The following is a 17,787-nucleotide window of genomic DNA, read 5'->3' on the forward strand; positions in this document are numbered from 1 at the left end:
CTTAAATGCAAGACAGTGATGTGCTATTTCAAAAGATGCTATTTCATTGTACTTTCTGCATCTGGACATTCTTCCTAAATAAGCTTATTTTGAAAGAAACTTGCAGTCTAGACGTAGCCTCAGTGGTGTCTTGAAGGTAGCTAGGATTGGTGGTAGTATAAGATGGGAAGCGAGAGTCAACATAACTGGATAATCCTGCTGTCAGTGTGCCAACACCTATTATAGGATGACTAGGATTTCCAGGTTTGTGGATATGGGGAACATTTTAAGGAGCCTGGGCCCTCAATGAATTTAATAGAGGTCATCCTCTTACCAAGTAATTTCAGGAATCAGCTAGAAAGACAGTTTGCGGAACTGGCCTTCATATGCACATTTGGCCCATTCACCCAAGGACTGAACGAAGACATGTCTTGAATAGGCCATTATATTCAACACCCAAATGACATCAAAAGCTAAGTATCTAGCACCTATAGACCACTATTAGCCTCATTTAGCACAGACACTTTGACCACTTTTCCCCCTCCCCTGCTCCTCTTTTTTCCTGCTATGTATTTATACCCTTACCTGAATAAGTGGGTTGTGCCTATGAAAACTCATGATACCATCTATATTTTTGGTTAGTCTCTAAGGTGCTACAGGACTATTAATTGTTTAAGTTTTTTTTTTTTATTTAGACTGAAACAACCCCTCAGACTGCATAGCAGCTGTAATTCTTTCTATGAAGAATTTCATCATGGTTGCTCATACAGCAATGACCCCTAATTTCTAACATATTTAGCTGCCAAAACTTTCTGAAAACATTTCCCTTGACTTCCTATTTGTATCAAAATATGGTTGGTGCATTTCTTTGCTGGTGCCAGCATTGTCTGTGAAAGCAGCTGAGTCTTCCAGATGTTTCCTTAACAAAGGGTAGTAATTTAGTTTCCCCCTGTCCAAGTCTTTCTTGAATATTTCCAGCTTCATTTCACTAGCTTTGATGCTGTCAAACATGCTGCTACTCATCTAAACAAAATGACCCAGGCAAGTAACTTCTAAGGTACTGACATTTTCTTTCGTATGCTGGACTGTCTTGAACCAGATTTCTGTTGCAGTTACTCTTTAATGAACTTGGAGAGCCTAATGTTGAGTCACAATATGCCCACAAAAACTCATTCCAGCTACATATTTTGTTAATCTAAGGTGCTGCAAGACTATTCATTGCTTTTTCAGTTACAGACTAACAAGCGCTCCTGTGAAACGTCACGGCATTATGTTCGTGAGACAAACTCAAGGCTGCTGGAAAGAGTAGAATAAGCACAGTGAGGACTTTCCTTGCCTCTATTTTTTAATCCCCAGGATGATTATCCTCTCATCACCCCTTAGAACAAGGCTCCACTATCTGCTGCTCCCTCCACTGCTTCCTCTGCAGACAGATCCCCTTTTTTCGGAAAGATCTACAGGCTCTCTAGCTTGATCTACACCGCAGAGCTTTTCCAAAATACCGGAGTTATCCCAGAAAAGCTCTGCAGCATCCAAGGAATGCTTCTGCTTTTTTGGAACTGTTTCTGAAAAGAGAACGCATTCTTTCGGCCTCCCTGTATTCCTCATTGTATGAGGATTAAGGAATACTCCTTAACAGGAGGTTTTTCCAAAACTGGCCCCATGTAGAGGGGCCAAATTTCAGAAAAACCTCTTCCGGAAAAAAAAAGGGGGGGAAAAAGATAGGCAAATTGAGGTTCGCCATTTGCGTATCTTCTTCCGATGTAACTTTGCAGTCTAGACCACCTCTGAGGGTCAGATCCTAGAAGCAGCACTGCCAGTCTTGCAGCTGGTCACAATGGAAAAGCAGTACCCAAGAGAGCTCAGCTTTCACTCTGCAGCTAGGGGCAGCACCCCTAAAGGTGGGAGGACAAGCAACAACAGAGCAGCTGTCTCCATTTCAGGAGTAGTTCAACCAGCTGCACCATGGTAACAGTATTTTAGCCCTCTGTTGACAACAACAGGCTGTCAGGAGACTGATTGCTGTGAACAGTAGAATCCACTCAAAACAAACCACCACTACACAAATGCTATTTAATATCTATGGTCGGGGCACAAAGGAACCTTTTACAATACAAATTTGTTATGGAAACACAATTAAAACATTTCTTGCAAAAGCTGGTTTAGTATTCAGATGGCAAGAGACAGTAGAAATCTTCAAGTTTGAGTCCTTGGCATGTGCCAAGTGTTACAATGTATAGCGTGGAGGAGAGGGAGGAGAGGAATATAAGGAAACACAACAGTGCACACTGCCTCGTTGAGGTTAGAGACATGGAATGATTGAGTACAAGTACAGCAACAAACTCCAAAAAATGGCAAACACAAAAAAGAGGTCTATTTCTTCTTGGTGTTTTATTTTCTTTCTTGCATATTTATTTCTGTGTGTGTCAAGAAAAACTGGTCTAATTACCAAAGGCTGCAGGACTAAGCTTCCCTGTTCCCTTTACTCTCAAAGGACATAGGCCAGTTTTAGCTAGCAATTTCAGTACAGACATTATGTAGTATAATAGGCTGAATTGAGGTCAGGTGCAACTATGCCTAGGGTAGACAAAGCGAAGACCTAATCCAAAGCTCATTGAAATCTATGGGAGCTTTGTCCAGTTAGGGCCCTTAACTCAGGCAGAAGTTATGTGACCATACTGTCTTTAATCAGAAGTGCACTCATTCCTCTGTGTAGTCCCAGCCACGGCTTAACTGCACTTGGCTCAGGGTCTCTGCTCAAGGCTTGCTACATGTTACTGCAATAGTTTCCCAATGCTGCCATCTACAGACTAGCTTTATCACAGGGCTTTAAAGTTCAAACTGCTTTCAAGCTAACACAGCAAAACACCACTAATAAAAAATAGACCGACTATAATCTAAGCTTTGACTGTTTTAAGATCTCAATACCTGCACAATGCTGACATTTTAACATTATACTAAAAATGTGCTACTAAGAATATTACCTTGTAGGCATGCTTATCAAAGGTTTCCTTGTGACACTGATATACAAATAGTATTCCTGATTTTTGATTTAACACTAACAGCTGTGGTATGATGGCTTTTATTTTTATGATGTGCCTTAACTATAGGACTTGGGGATACTCAACGTTTAGAACAAATAAGCAGAACATCTTGGGTCTGCAGTATATATAGCTCTAGAGCATTATACAATTTTGGTAAATTTTAAACTAACAGGCATCCCGTAATTTCTTTTTCTATTTCTAGTGAGATGCTTCTCATCCTGGAGAAGCAAGAGCAGCAGTTATCAGAGGAACTGAGTGAGGGAGATGCAGTGGGGAGAGGGTTACCTGATCTTTGGAAACACTGATCCTATCTGCTCTTTTTTGTAACTGTTACTCACCCACAATAGGAAAGTTAGGTGGATGAGACAGAAAAGCAGAGCACCAGGTTAAGGGCAAAGTATTCCCATAAAGCTAGGTCAGATAAGGGCAGGCAGGGTCAAGAGGGTGAGTTTAATCTGCAGGGAGCAAACAGAGTGAAAATTGAGATGGGATTACTGCTATTTAATTACTTGTACTATCATAGTACTCAAATTATTGTCAGACACATACCTCCTGCACAAACACAGACTAAAATACAACTTCTACCCACAAAGAGCTTAAAATCCAAATAATAAAACAAGAAACAGGCTGCTACAGACAGGATGGTTCCCGTAAAAACAACCAACACAGCAGTACTGATCAGTATGACAGACTGCAGTCTTACCACAGTAGCAGCAAAAGCAGAGTCAGCTTTTCAGGCTAATAATCAAAGTAAAAAACCAAATAGAATAAAAAACACATTGAAAACATGGAAAGATGAGTCAATTCTCGGGCAGACTTAAATAGAAACCTTGAAATTAAAGTGTTAAACAGGTTATTTTCACTATGAATTTTTTTAACTGACTTACTAATTAAACAAGACACCTATCCTCGGCTCCAGGTCCCTTTGCTACAGTACAATAAAGAAGGATTAAATTAGGTAGCTAGTAAAAAGGCTTGAAATGGGGGTGGGGGACAGGTAAAGCAAGCACCTAACTCCTCATATAGCCAACTTGACCGTAACAATGTAGCCTACTTGCAGTCTATTCCTGTTTTATTTTTGAGCCACACATCCATCCACAAGTCCCTTCAGGGCAGAGACTATCTGTATAGCATTTGCACAAAGGGACCATGGATTAGCACTTCAGAGTAATTATCTGTAATACCTAGCTCTTATCAGCTTCCAACTGTTTGCCATTCACATACTTTAGGATGTTTGTGAAAATAGATCCCCAAAGTACTAGTCTTGGTCATCCTGCACCCCTCTGTCTTGCCATCTACCACCTCTCTGCCAGTGTTTTTGGCAGGAAAGGGCAATGGATTTGTTTTCCCTCCTCTAGCAACATCTCCTTTATGTAGCTAGGGATAGGGAAGCCCTCAGCTGCTACCATTCTCCCTGGTTTCCACAGTTTGTTTGTCTTTCCCACCTGAGTTGTCTCCCCTTTAATTTTCTCTTGTCCTCCATTTGCTCACCCCTGCCCTCTGCTGCATTTGCCTCAGCCCCCACTTTTAGATCTCCCAGTTAATAAAAAGGAAGAGAAATCAGTCCCCCCTTTTCCCTTTGTGGTCAGTGGCATTTCAGGGAGAAAAAGGAACTGTTCCAGTGCAGTAAGTGAAGGTTGATTTTTCCTTAGCTGCTCTCCTTGTCATTATCAGACAAGAAGCTGAGGTAAGGAGGGAGAAGGATTGTTTCAGGCCTCATCTGCTTATTCCCAGTTATTCCCAGTAACTACCATTGGCAGGCTAAAGAATTTAATAGCTTGACTGGAATTTGGACTTAAGTTAGTTTAAAAGCTTGGACAACCGCAGTCAGAAAACTGACCAGCTGGCATGCAGATTAGAAACTTAGAGTAACCTTGATGTTTCCACTGAACTAAAAACGGAAGAGCTTCCCTGATAAGACGTTTCACTGATAGTGTTGGGATGGGAGAGATGCTCCTACAAATACACTCAATGCATGGCATAGTTCTGCATTTCCCCAATCCATCTGGGACTGGGGGCACAGAAGAATTCCAGAAGCAGACTTTTAACCACATCTGCTGCTAGGCAGCATGAGAGACTCAGTTGGAAGGCATGTCCAAGGCAGAAAGGGTGGTTCCTATTCTATGAAGATACACTCTTTGCTTTCATTGAAGTCATGACATTAGCCATACTTCTCTCCAATCATATTTCCAGAAACAGGTAGACAGGGCTGCTGTCATTCTATGAACCGGAAAGCAATTTAAGTTATCATGGATGTCTTTGAAATGACTTGAGTACCTCAGGCCACTTTCCTAGAAGCAAGCTCTGTTCACTTGTAACCTAAGTTGGACACCACAAAGATGAACAGCAAATAGCATTGCAAGTCTAATGCAACCCCTAGCTCTTTTTCCTTTAAGAAAACAGAGTTTAACAACCCTAGTAAGAATCTAAATTTAGTTTCATCAGCTAGTCAGTGGAATTTCCATTGACTGTTGATAAGCGAGCCGCAGCAGGGTTCATTGCATCCCTGGGAATTAATCCCGCTGTGGCTCTGCCTTTTAAATGTATTAAGAGCTTACTGGCTCTCATACATTTTGAAGGCTGGTGTGCAGCATGGGGGACCCAGCATGAACTGGGACACCTGATTCCCAGCTTGTGCTGGGGTCACCCCACTGCACTCTGCTTTTTAAATGCAGTAAGAACTGGCAGGCCCTTAATCAAGTTAGAGCAGAGGCACAGCATCTGACACTGGGCACAAGCCAGGATTCAGTTGATTCATGGCTTCTGCCTAGCCCCTGCTACCCATCTGCGTCCTCTTTTAAAGGTGGCTTCCCCTAATACTGGCTCCACTCCTCCCCCAGAGGCAGCAAGGGGAGGAGCAAAAGGGAGGGAAAGTGGTGACTAGTCACTACATCCCTAATTCTTGCACCTCTTCACTTTTGGGGGGGGAGTGGGGTGGGGAGGGGTCCTACCTTCCTGGATTAGAGCTGTCAGATGAGTTACCATTACCACTACTCACAGGAGCTGGAGTAACTGTCAACAGGGGCTCTCTAGCTCAAACTGCTACTTACCTCCATGATTAGGTTGGTGTAACTGATCACTAGCAAGGCCTGGGTAGATAGGTTTTAAAAAGCCACTCCTCAGCACCACGGACACTCATCTCAGTCTACAAAGGCTGGTCAGTCTATACCCAAGTATTATGAAGTCCCCAAATATTATGCACTCACTACCTTGTGGTATTTAGTCTTCTTGCCATGATTCACTATTGGATAGGCATGTATAAGACCACAGGTGTTTCATTCTGCGCTCTATTACATTGTGCCCTTTCAAGTTTAGAAGACAGCTCTAAAATGGACATTCTACCCCTAGAGATCCAAATCTAGGACATCCAACTTAAGAGCCAGAACTTTATTACCTTTAGGCCTATAGCTCTTGTTCAAGTGATATTTTATCTGTCACGTCTCATTGCTCTCTGGTAACCACACTATCAGGCATAGTGTGCAGTGATGCCAGCCTTAACTCTGCTGTCATTAAGAGTCACACTGAAAAAAGACTCATCTATTCACTTTTAACAGCAGAAGAGTTTTATTTGTCCTATTAAGACAAGAAATCACAACCAACAGTTTAACTTACAAGCACAGGTTAAACAAGCCATGTAAAGCTTTTTTACTCAACATGTGAAAAAAATCAGGGCCTAAGAGTCCAGAGACAGATCTGTCAGAACAGTTCATTAGAATCTCAGGTTATTTATCGTAACTCCTCTGATGTCACTTGTATACTTTGGAGGTGAACAGTTCTGCAGAACTGTTTAATTGGTCAAGCCAGCTGTGTTTAACAAGCACTGAAGCAATATAAGATTTAGAGAATGCATTTGTTGATATGATATTAAGAATGCCTTCCTTCAACTCCCTCTTCAGCATCTCAGGCAGACTTGGAGAGAGCCACAGCAGAAAAGCGAACTTCTCCCCTCTCACGTTCTGTGAACTGTCTGCAGATCTTAGCAGAAGCCTTAAAGAGAAGAGTTCTTACTTAGTATTCCCAATACGCCACAGCCAGTATGCAATACTCCTTAAAGTTAATTATAGAAGCACCTGATCATCTGTTTGCCATCCTTGTTAAACCAAAGGTACCTGGACTAGGCTCAAAACACTGTCACACCAACTTACAGCATCACTAGCTGATAAACAGCAGTGACACTCTCAAGCCATGTGACCACTGTGCTAAACACATGCTGTTCAGACAGTTTTAGAATCCCCCTCTCCCCGCTCAAGTCCATATACACTATAAACTCATTACTGAAGTGGGCATACCTTCAACAGCAAGTCATCTGAACTTTCTCCATGATTTACAGGAAATGGCATGCGTCCATCTGTAAAGAAACAGCCTCATTACTTGGAAAGCTATTTTAACATTACAGGCAGTCCCCGGGTTACGTACAAGATAAGAACAAACCTACAGTGCCTAAGTTGAATCTGTATGTAAGTCGGAACTGGCATCCAGATTCAGCCGCTGCTGAAACTGACCACCAGTTCTGACTTACATACAGATTCAACTTAAGAACCCCAGGCGTCCTCAAGTCAGCTGCTGCTGAAACTGATCAGCAGCTGATTCCAGGAAACCCTGGGCAGAGCAACTCTGCCTCCGGCTTCCTGTAGTCAGCGCTGGTCAGTTTCAGCAGCAGCTGACTTGGGGATGCCTGGGGCAGAGCAGCTGGGGTGCTGCCGGGTTGGTCCAGTAGTGCCCAGAGTGGCGCTGCGGGACCAACTGGCAGCACCCCAGCTGCTCTGCCCCAGGGTCCACAACAAAAGCCTGGTCTGCTGGGGGGGGCACACTAGCTGCGCCCCCCCTCAGCAGACCAGGGACACGGGGAGCAAAGCCACAGCAGCAGTGGGGTACTGCACCTTTGAGGTTCTGCTCTGGCAAAGCCTCAGATGTGCGGGACCCCGCCATCGCTGCAGCTTTGCTCCCCGTGCCCCTGGTCTGCTGGAGACGGTCCCCAGCAGACCAGGGGCACCGGGAGCAGCTTTTCTCGCCCCGGAGGTCGAGGTGGCAGGACCACTGCCTGCGAGCTCTGGGGCGAGAAAGCCCCGTCTGTAAGTGCGGATCCGACGTAAGTCGGGGACTGCCTGTAATGCTAGCCCGTCTGAATTTGGGGTTTGACAACAGTTTCTCAACTTACTTCATAATCAATCAGGTGTTTATAGCAGAGCAAGTCTCCTTAACTGACAGGGTCATTTAAATAGGATCATACTAGTTTGCCCCAGAGAGCCTGAAACAAGAGTTCTAGTCCTTGGGGAAGGACAACAGCTTTCAGACACTGGTTTCAAATCATTTTCAGTTAAAATGGGTTGTGTTAGAATTTATGGAAATTCACCTAAGGTAAAGTGTTGATTAACATGCATTATCTTCTAGGAATGTCCAAGTGCAGTCAACTACAGAATTAACTGATCAACCTGGTCCTATCAGTTAACTAAATGACCATAGACACACACACACCCCCACCTACCGCACCCCCACTACCTCAGATACCAAGGCAGCAGGTCGGGGAGAGGCAGCAGCAGCTGGAGCCTGTGAGGAGCCAGCTCCCCATGAGCACTGGGCCCAATAGAGCCACCTGCCAGACTGCACACTGCTTCTGATAGATGCAGCAGCATTGGAGGGGGACAGGCAGGAGCTGGTACACTCAGGAAGCCAGCTTTTCAGCTTGCCCTGTCCCTTTGCTGCATCCCACAAAGACGGGGGAGGAGAAGAGGAAGGCTGGCTCTCAGAACAGCCTGTCCACAGTGGGCCTCAGTCCTCAGAGCTTGGGACTCCTGCAGATAGGGACTAGTGCTACCATGTGCTGACACTTGTATCAGAGGCAGCAGGAGTGAAGCCAGGAGACCACTGGCTGCCAGCCACATCCCCAGGGACTAATAGTTGTGCTGAAGGCTAATGCAGTTGTAAGATTATTCATTTAACATGGCTATTATCTTCACCATGATTCTAATGAAGTAATAGCTAGATATTTAACTGTGGCTTTACATCAGCTTACTCCAAAGAGAGATTTATATAACCCTACCTAATTCATACAGATGTCCATCCACATTGGCAAACAGAATAAAATGGAAGTTCACTTTATCCTCTTCTACCTGAGATGAAAAAAAAAACTAAGTCAGATAGGTTAGTATAGCTTTCCATTACATACACTAATCTTTTATTTTGGACTCCAGTTTGTTAGAGAATCTGGATCCTGCTCTGTATTTGAGAGATACAGTATTTCAACTATTTGGTATGAATAGGAAATGGGAGACAATCAATCTGAAGACTATAATAGTCTAAGTCAACAGGACTAAGGCTCTCTTGCTCCTCCCACACTTGCTATTAGAATATAGCATATCTTTTGTAAAGAAAACAGAAAACAGGAAGTCGCCCAAAATCCTCTAAGACCCATTTTTAAAACGGACTTTGGCAATTGGAACTTTTGAAAGTTGACATGAGAAAGGAGTTACTTCAAAAGTTCACCTCTTTACAGAAGAGACAGTGTAATGCAGCTACTGTCAAGCTGGAGCAATATCCAATACTATTTGGATTGCCACAACCCAAGAAATCTCCCCCATTAGCTACATTAATATATCAAGCTACAATATCGTCCAGCTAGGTCTCATGTGTAAAGCTTACTTGACATTGGCCTTCTTGTGCAACAGCATTATGAACTTCCTGAATAGCCTGACAAGAAAGTAGATACAGATTAATAAACACCAAGTGTTACTGCAATAAGTTTTCCCCAATCCAGTAATTCTCATACCTTGTTATTTTCAAGGCGTTTTGCTCTCTCTTCAGGAGAGAGGTCAGCTGTTTCCTTGAGAAACTTCTTCAGGGCTGAGCCTTCATCTGTGCAAGAGTTTGCCATGGTTAGACAATGAATGTGCTCATATTAGGTTGAGAGTCCAATGCAAAGCTGTCAGTTTGCAGATTTGAAATACACATGCATACACAATGTATCAAGGCTGCCCAGCACACTCCAATTTGGAAAAAGGCTATCTTCAATACTGAGGTATTGCAACACAAGTTTAGACCTAAAACTTAGGTCAAGTTTATGAAATGAGTCACCATGCCACTGAGTGAAATTATATTTTTAATGTCAGCCCTAAGGAGCTGGTTGTTTTCTGCTCCCTTTCCCTGACACCCCCCCCCCCAAACTCCAGAATTAATCTGGAAGCAAGTACTGTTTATTCCTATTCCCACTTTGACGCTACTGAGAATTGTGCTGAGTTTGAGCTCATGCTTCAAGCATAGAAGGTAGGCAAAGTTTGTCCCAGTACAACCCGGTTGTCTTTAAAGGGGACAGAATTTCTTCCTGTGCTTTAATTGAAGTATCTGGTGCATGACTAATTTATAGTCTAATTGCTCAGTTTAACTACTCAGACTACCCTCTTCCAACTGAGTGCTGAGTTTCAAGTTACAAGTAGCTCTATCAATTTGGAAAACAAACCAATTCACTTTCGGAATGAGTTTATGTATTCCAGTTGTTAGCCATGTCTTGTTCCCCTGAAATTAATAGTGGATGCCATTATCCCATAGTAGATGCTGTAGGGATACCTAGTAAGACAGTAGCTAAACTGACCATGGCTTTGCTTTAGAGTCCCAGTGCTTTTGAGGTGCTGGGGGAGGGAGGAGAGGGGCAAAGAGGTATTTCATTGTTTTAGACTTAACATGAGGTACTAGTGCCTTCATAAGCTTGTGTTTGACACCAGGAATTAACATTTTCTATAGGGAGAAGTCTCCAGGCATTGATGTATGTAAATCCAGGCAAACATAGTATTTACACACTTAGTTCCAACAGAAGTCACCTGCTTTGAGATCAGGTTTTCCAGCACTTTGCATGCCATATGTCCTATGGGGTACTACTGTCTAGCCCAGTTGTCCTCAGCCTGCAGTATGCTTGTGGTCCTATTAGTACTGAGCTGCATCCCATGTAACAGCTTCAGAGCCATAAAGGCATTAGATATGGCCCACATAAGAGGCAATCTGTGCTGCCCACAATGGTAAACAGACCAGTGGTTCTAAACCTAACCTGAGACACTAGTCTATTCCTCATCTGCTTCTCAGAGCAGCTGTGTGTAGGTAACTCAGTTATCAGAAGATACTTTACACCTAATTTTGAATAAAGACTTTAATTATCTTACCCATTACAAAGATAGCTTCCCCAATTATTGCCTCCAATATCATTAGCTCACAGACATTTACTCCCCCCCCCCCCCCCCCCATCTGTTCTGAAATTTCATTTGTCCTTTTCATATGTGTTCATTTTTTTTAATTGTATCCTTTGGTATATATGGTTGTGACAATTTTCTTCCACTGTTTGATCTGAGGAAGTGGATCTGGTCCACGAAAGCTCACCACCTATTAAACCATCTTGTTAGTCTTGAAAGTGATATAGTCCTGTTTTGTTTCAGCTACACCAGACTAACATGGCTACATTTCTATCAGAAGATAAGTTATTGATAGCCTTAGTACCTGGAAGTGAAATGTTCAGGTAAGAGCTTTAGTCACAAATCTGATCTCTGCAAACCTAGTTGTAATAGGACTTCTAGTGTAAAACTGTCTAGCTACTGTAGATCTGTTATATCCAGATCAGTGACCTGACAAATGAGCAAGTTCCCTTTTAAAGCAAGGCTCCAAATGCATACTCACCAAATACAAGTTTATCTTGGTTATTAGCAACTGCATGTATCAGACCAATTGTACCACAGGAATTGCCAACCGTCTGTTTCAAAAAATACACCTTGGAACTAACTTCTTGTCCCTTCAGTTCTTCAATCTGTTTTTTTCTGAAGTTTTCATGCTGCAAACATGCAAGCACATCAATGGATGATAATTTTTAGACATCTTACTTTTTACATAGTTAATACATTTAACAGGGTAGCCAATTGTGGAAAATATAACAGAGGGAAAGTTTGTCAAAAAGCCATCCTTTTTGGAACAGGCCCACATCATTTTAGTTCCACTTGAACAACAATATATGTTGCATAGACTAGATCAAGGTTGTACATGACAAGTTGTAGTATGGGACTCCACTTGTTAAGCTAGCACCAACAGCTATCAGTTAGGCAAAAGTTGGCACGAGAAACTGAGTTTCAAGGACTCATTCTGTCCAAACCACTCAAGAGCTTGCCAAGTTACAGCCAGGTTTGCACACATCTCCAAATAAGAGACAGGTTAAGAATGCCAAAACTTGTTTCTTACACTAGGAATTACACTCCTCTATTCCCCACCCTCAGAGATTTTTAGCTTCAGTTGAGCCAGCTACAGGACCAGCAATATCAAACTGTTTCTCCCACACTAGTAGTTTCAGCTCTTTTGCTATTCATTAGCATACAGTTCTATCATCTAGACAATTGAGACTTGAGGCTTAAATTGTGCATCTAAAATTATATTCTCCATTCAAGTTATTAATTCCTATTAGTATGGTGCACACCCCCAACCTGCCAACTTGGGCAACAGAGAAACTTCATATCACTGTTATAGTAGTTTTGTATTGTATGCTTATGAGGCAGCAATTACTGAAACAGAATATCAAGGATATTCTTCCCCTGAAGAACCCTTAAACTCTGTTTTAATTAGTCATATGGTCATGCAGAGGAAGCTTCAGTGACAGTAAGGCTTCACCTCACTCTAGGACATTCACAGATGGAGTGGAGGAGTGAATACATACACTAAGTAATAAGTTACCTGCTTTTGTTTTCAGTTTACTATGTAGACTATGGGATTATTCTGCTCGTGTTTTCAAGAATGAATGCAACTAATTATTTGCCGGATATCCAGATTTCTCTAACCTGCATCTGTGTATCTGGTCTTGAAACCAGCAGTCATTTGTTTTTTAAGTGCCAGGTCAGGAAATGGTTCAGTTGTAGCTCCTGATGGTGCTGTCAAGTTATTTCTTCTACATGTCTGAGATGATCTGCTTTCTGCTATCAAGTTACGTGGATTAGAGAGACCTGATTTTACAGATTTAAGGGAGGGCTAATTTAGAGTAATAATATCCAGGTAGGGGAACAGATATGCTAATACAATGGATTCTCTCTGCAAACTTCATAATAGCAATACAAATTTCAAGTCCAGTCAGGTTTTCCAGGTGTTCACATCAGTTATAATTCACTGTGCATCACATACTATGGAGGTGGGCCTCCTGCCAGTGCCAAGAGACTGGCTTAGAGTGCTGCATATGTATATCCCATGACATCATACAAGGGAGGAGACTCAGTGAGATCTCTCTGGTCTCAATGACCATATATAATAGCGTTCATCTCCAATTTGGCAGAGGAAAACAAAAGAGCCCTGCTGATTCAGCAAGCATCTCCCATACACAGACAGAACTCTGCACAAATGGCAGCTGTTGGCTTTTCTCATCTCATGGACCTACCTGGGCAGTGAGGGGAAAGAGCAGGAGTAGAGCACAAGATGGGGTGGGCACAGAGCTCAACACATCTTCCTCAAACCCCAGCACATCCACAAAGTGCCAGCCAGGGGCAACACCCAGCCGGGACAACACCTGCAGGGAGAGGAGAGTAGGCAGATGGGGGAAGCAGTCGCCTCCCTCTGTGCTCACCAGGGAAGGGTTGGGCTAAGCAGGAGCCCCCCGCCCCGCCTATCCCAGGCAGCCGCCTTCGCAGACACACAGCCCTGCTCTGGCTACAGGGCCAGCAGGGAGACCGCCCACCTCCAGCCAGTGACACAGCACAAACCGCGGAGCCGCAGCGCCACCTGCTGCTGAGCCAGGACCCAGCCCCGCACGTGGGGCGGACTCAGACGCAAGCACCACTCGAGGGGGCGCCCGGCCCCCACCCACTGCATGGCGGCCCCGCAATGCGCGCCGCGCCGCCCAGCCCCCTGCGGAGGCGTGACAGTGCAGCCGCGCCCGCGGCATCACGCTCCGGCCCCACCCCGGCGGGGATGCAAGAAAGAGCCGCTCCCGCCTGCTGCTCCGGCCCGACAGACCCGCAGCTCCTCCGACGCCGGCCACTCACTTTGTTCAGCATCTGCAAGACAAAGGGGATGAACGAGGGAGCGACCCCTGCAGTCCCGCCCCTCCCCCAGCCCTGCCCCCACTCCGTCCCCAGCGCTCCGCCCAGCACCGCTGCCTCTGGCGACCCTCCCCCTACATTTACCCCTAGCTCCTCGCCCAGACCCCCATTCACATAGCCCTGCGCCGCCCTGGAGCCTGCCCCAACCCCCCATTCACCCAGCCAGCCACACCCCACTCACTCCTACTAATCCGTAATCCTAACCTCCCGCTCCGCCTGCACCCGCTCACCTCGGGGTTAATCTCCATGGGCTGCCACTGCATGGTGCTCGGGGACGGTGGCGGCAAAGCAAACGCCAAAAACAGAAGAACGCGCTGAGACCGACTGCTCTGCAAGCAGGATCCGCCCGCCCTGCGCTATATACCGTCGGGCTGACTCACTCCGGGCCTCAGCAGGGGGGAAGGGGGAGGAGCAGGGGCAAAACCAATCTAGGGGGAACCGCTCGGCTGTTCATTGCCGTCCGTTCCCCCTCCCCAAGAAACAATGGTACTTCCCAGCCCAACCCCACCTCCAAACCCCTCCAGTGCGTTTCCCTGGAGCGGTGATGGCAGGTGCGTGCCTGTGGGCTGTGTCTGGAGCGCGCAGCACAACAAGGCTGGTCCCCAGGTCTGTGCAGACGTTGCCAGGAGGCAAACACGTGGTATTCTGCAAGCGCAACAAGGGAGCAAGGTTGTCAGGAGTGTGGTGCCCGAAAGCACTAGGATGATGCTATGCTAATGTCATAGCTGCCTGTTGTTTGACAGTGTACGGTATTGTGCACCATGTTTTGCTGAAGTATCACGGAGTCATGTATTATCGGGCAACTGCAGAAGTGTGTTATGTTCCAGGCTAGTGCTGTGACGCAGCACTAGAAAAAGATGGAGAAAGGAGAGGGTTATCTTGCAATCATGTGAAGTCTGTATTTGATTAGTCCACTATCTCCATTGTTTTGTTCACAATAACATGGTTCAAAAAGAAACCCCCAAACCAAATAGTTAATAAAAATAAAGAAAAAAACACTTGAGAAAACAGTACCTTACGAACCCTGCGGTTACCCTCCCTTCCCCCCAAGCCTTGTGTGAAATCCTAGCTCTTTCCCTCCGTGAGAATTGACCTATTAACCACTTCACTGCTGGCAGAGGGATCAAGAGTTATTCCTACATAATTTTAGAAAAGCTAGAGTTCCTTGGAGGAAGGTTTCTCAAATCCCATGTTCTTTCCCTTCCCAACTCCCCACTATAAGGCTCCATGAGACTTTCTTCAACCTTACACATCAATTCTTTCCTCTTTTTCAAAAGGAAAATTGGCTTTATTGCTACTACTCCCTGCCAACTTGCCTTGTCCACTGAAGGGTACCAAAGAGAAATACAGAATAGACAGGTGAGTCAGTAGTCAAGATACTATGCTGTAAACACAAGACAATGCACACGACTCTTTGGGTGCGTCTAGACCGGCAAGATTTTGCGCAAAAGCTGTCTACACTGGCCGCTTGAATTTGCTGAAGAGCACTGACTTTGTAATGTACAAAATCAGTGCTTCTTGCGCAAATACTTTCACGCTCCCGCTCGGGAAAAAGCCCTCTTGCGCAAGAATACTTGCTCAAGAGGGCCAGTGCAGACAGGGAAGAATTGTTTTGCGCAAAAAAGCCCCGATGGCTAAAATGGCGATCAGGGCTTTCTTGCGCAGAATCACGTCTAGACTGGCTATGGATGCTTTTGCCAATCTAGACGCTCTTTTGCGGAAATACTTTTAACAGAAAAACTTTTCCGTCAAAAATATTTCTCCAAAATCATGCCAGTCTAGATGCAGCCCTTGTGTCTCCTCCATAAATAATAGCCTCCCACATTTATTTTGATCTGTTTTCACTTGCAATTACTTATGTCTTACTGTTTATACTTAATAAAGACACTTTTATTTACTATCAGACCCAGTGTAAATAATTGGTTCCTGGTAGGAAGGTCCTGTGTGTATTTCTTTTTCATTGATAAAAGAGTGTGAACATCTTCATGAGCTTTCCTTGTGTAAAACTTTTATCCAGCGAAAGATGGATTTATTTGGGGTTTTGATCCCTTGGGGGGGGGGGTTGATTTCCTGGGTGTTGTGTCCTACAACTGCATCCTCCCAGAGCTAAAGTAGTTGGCTACGTCTAGACTGGCATGATTTTCCGCAAATGCTTTTAACGGAAAACTTTTCCGTTAAAAGCATTTGTGGAAAAGAGCGTCTAGATTGGCACGGATGCTTTTCCGCAAAAGCACTTTTTGCGGAAAAGCGTCCGTGCTAATCTAGTCGTGCTTTTGCGCAAAAAAGCCCCGATCACCATATTCGAGATCAGGGCTTTTTTGCGCAAAACAAATCTGAGCTGGCTACACTGGCCCTTTTGCGCAAAAGCTTTGTGCAAAAGGACTTTTGCCCGAATGGGAGCAGCATAGTATTTCTGCAAGAACACTGACAATCTTACATGAGATCGTCAGTGTTCTTGTGGAAATTCATGTGGCCAGTGTAGACAGCTGGCAAGTTTTTCCGCAAAAGCAGCTGCCAGTCTAGACGCAGCAATTCAGTGTCTGCATTGCTCTTCCAGGGAGGGGGAGCAGTAAACCCAACTCTGTGCCTTCTCTGGGAGGAGACAAGGGAATCTGGCCTAGCAGGATAGAGTGGCGGGGAGCCCCTGAGAGCAAGGAGGTGGATGTCAGTGGCCTGATCAGCCCACCAGTGAGCAATCCCAAGGGGTCTTCTGTGAATGCACCCTGTCATAGTAACATCCTTTCATTTTTTAGTAATTAATTATGTTTGCATATTTCTGAGTTAATTCAGTTAAGTCACTTATTTTTTTTAAGTGTAAGTATCTATCTAAGGCTAAAAACCTTAGGCTGCGTCTAGACTGGCATGATTTTGCGGAAATACTTTTAACGGAAAAGTTTTTCCGTTAAAAGTATTTCCGCAAAAGCGTGTATAGATTGGCATGGACGCTTTTGCGCAAAAAGTGCTTTTGTGCAAAAGCATCCATGGCCAGTCTAGACGTGATTTTGCACAAGAGAGCCTCAATCGCCATTTTAGCCATCGGGGCTTTTTTGCACAAAACAGTTCTTCCCTGTCTACACTGGCCCTCTTGAGCAAGTATTCTTGCGCAAGAGGGCTTTTTCCCAAGCGTGAGCGTGAAAGTATTTGCGTAAGAAGCACTGATTTTGTACATTACAAAGTCAGTGCTCTTGCGCAAATTCAAGCGGCCAGTGTAGACAGCTGGCAAGTTTTTGCACAAAAGCGGCTGCTTCTGCGCAAAATCTTGCCAGTCTAGACACACCCTTGCTCTTTTATTTTTAATTCTGTTGTTACTGTTCTAATAAACTAGGGCTTTAAGTTATGTAACCGTCTTTGACATTATTTGACCACTCTGTTCACCATTTATTCTTGGATTGATCAGATACACAACCCTAGTCACAACTGAAGTAGTAGGAAAAAGACAAGGTTACAATCAGAATTATGCAATGTATATGAAACAGCAATAGGCATCTTGCCCATACAAGCAATAAAAGGGTTAAAGTGCCTAGGAAGCCAATTATGCTACCTGGCTGCACCTGGAGGATGGCTTAATTATAGATGATGCGTAGTTGGGGAAGGAGCTAGCTAGTGATAGTGAAAAAACAAAACTCAGAGTAGGAAGAAGATTGTAAAGAGAAGAGAATAGGATAGGCTCTCTGTAGTTCCCTTCTTGGAAATGAAGAACAGAAGAGCTTCAAAAGGGA

General features: G+C 44.4%; 1 protein-coding gene across 2 annotated transcripts; it reads right to left on the minus strand.

Annotated features, from left to right (window-relative positions):
- Positions 1-6,568: 6,568 nt before the first annotated feature.
- On the minus strand, positions 6,569-14,468 carry UCHL1 (ubiquitin C-terminal hydrolase L1). Of its 2 annotated transcripts, none has more exons than XM_075930526.1 (9): positions 14,299-14,468; positions 13,928-14,023; positions 13,408-13,536; positions 11,679-11,829; positions 9,790-9,875; positions 9,663-9,710; positions 9,064-9,133; positions 7,313-7,371; positions 6,569-7,010 (listed from the first exon to the last, which is right to left on the minus strand). In XM_075930526.1, the coding sequence occupies exons 1-9, from the start codon at positions 14,329-14,331 to the stop codon at positions 6,924-6,926; spliced, it is 759 nt and encodes a 252-aa protein (XP_075786641.1). In that variant the 5' UTR covers positions 14,332-14,468; the 3' UTR covers positions 6,569-6,923. The 2 variants fall into 2 exon arrangements, with proteins under 2 accessions (XP_075786641.1, XP_006129538.1); XM_006129476.4 differs by having other exon boundaries at positions 14,012-14,023; positions 14,299-14,464.
- Positions 14,469-17,787: the final 3,319 nt, after the last annotated feature.

The sequence above is a fragment of the Pelodiscus sinensis genome, chromosome 5 (genome assembly GCF_049634645.1).
Source record: "Pelodiscus sinensis isolate JC-2024 chromosome 5, ASM4963464v1, whole genome shotgun sequence".
Lineage (NCBI taxonomy): Eukaryota > Metazoa > Chordata > Testudines > Trionychidae > Pelodiscus > Pelodiscus sinensis.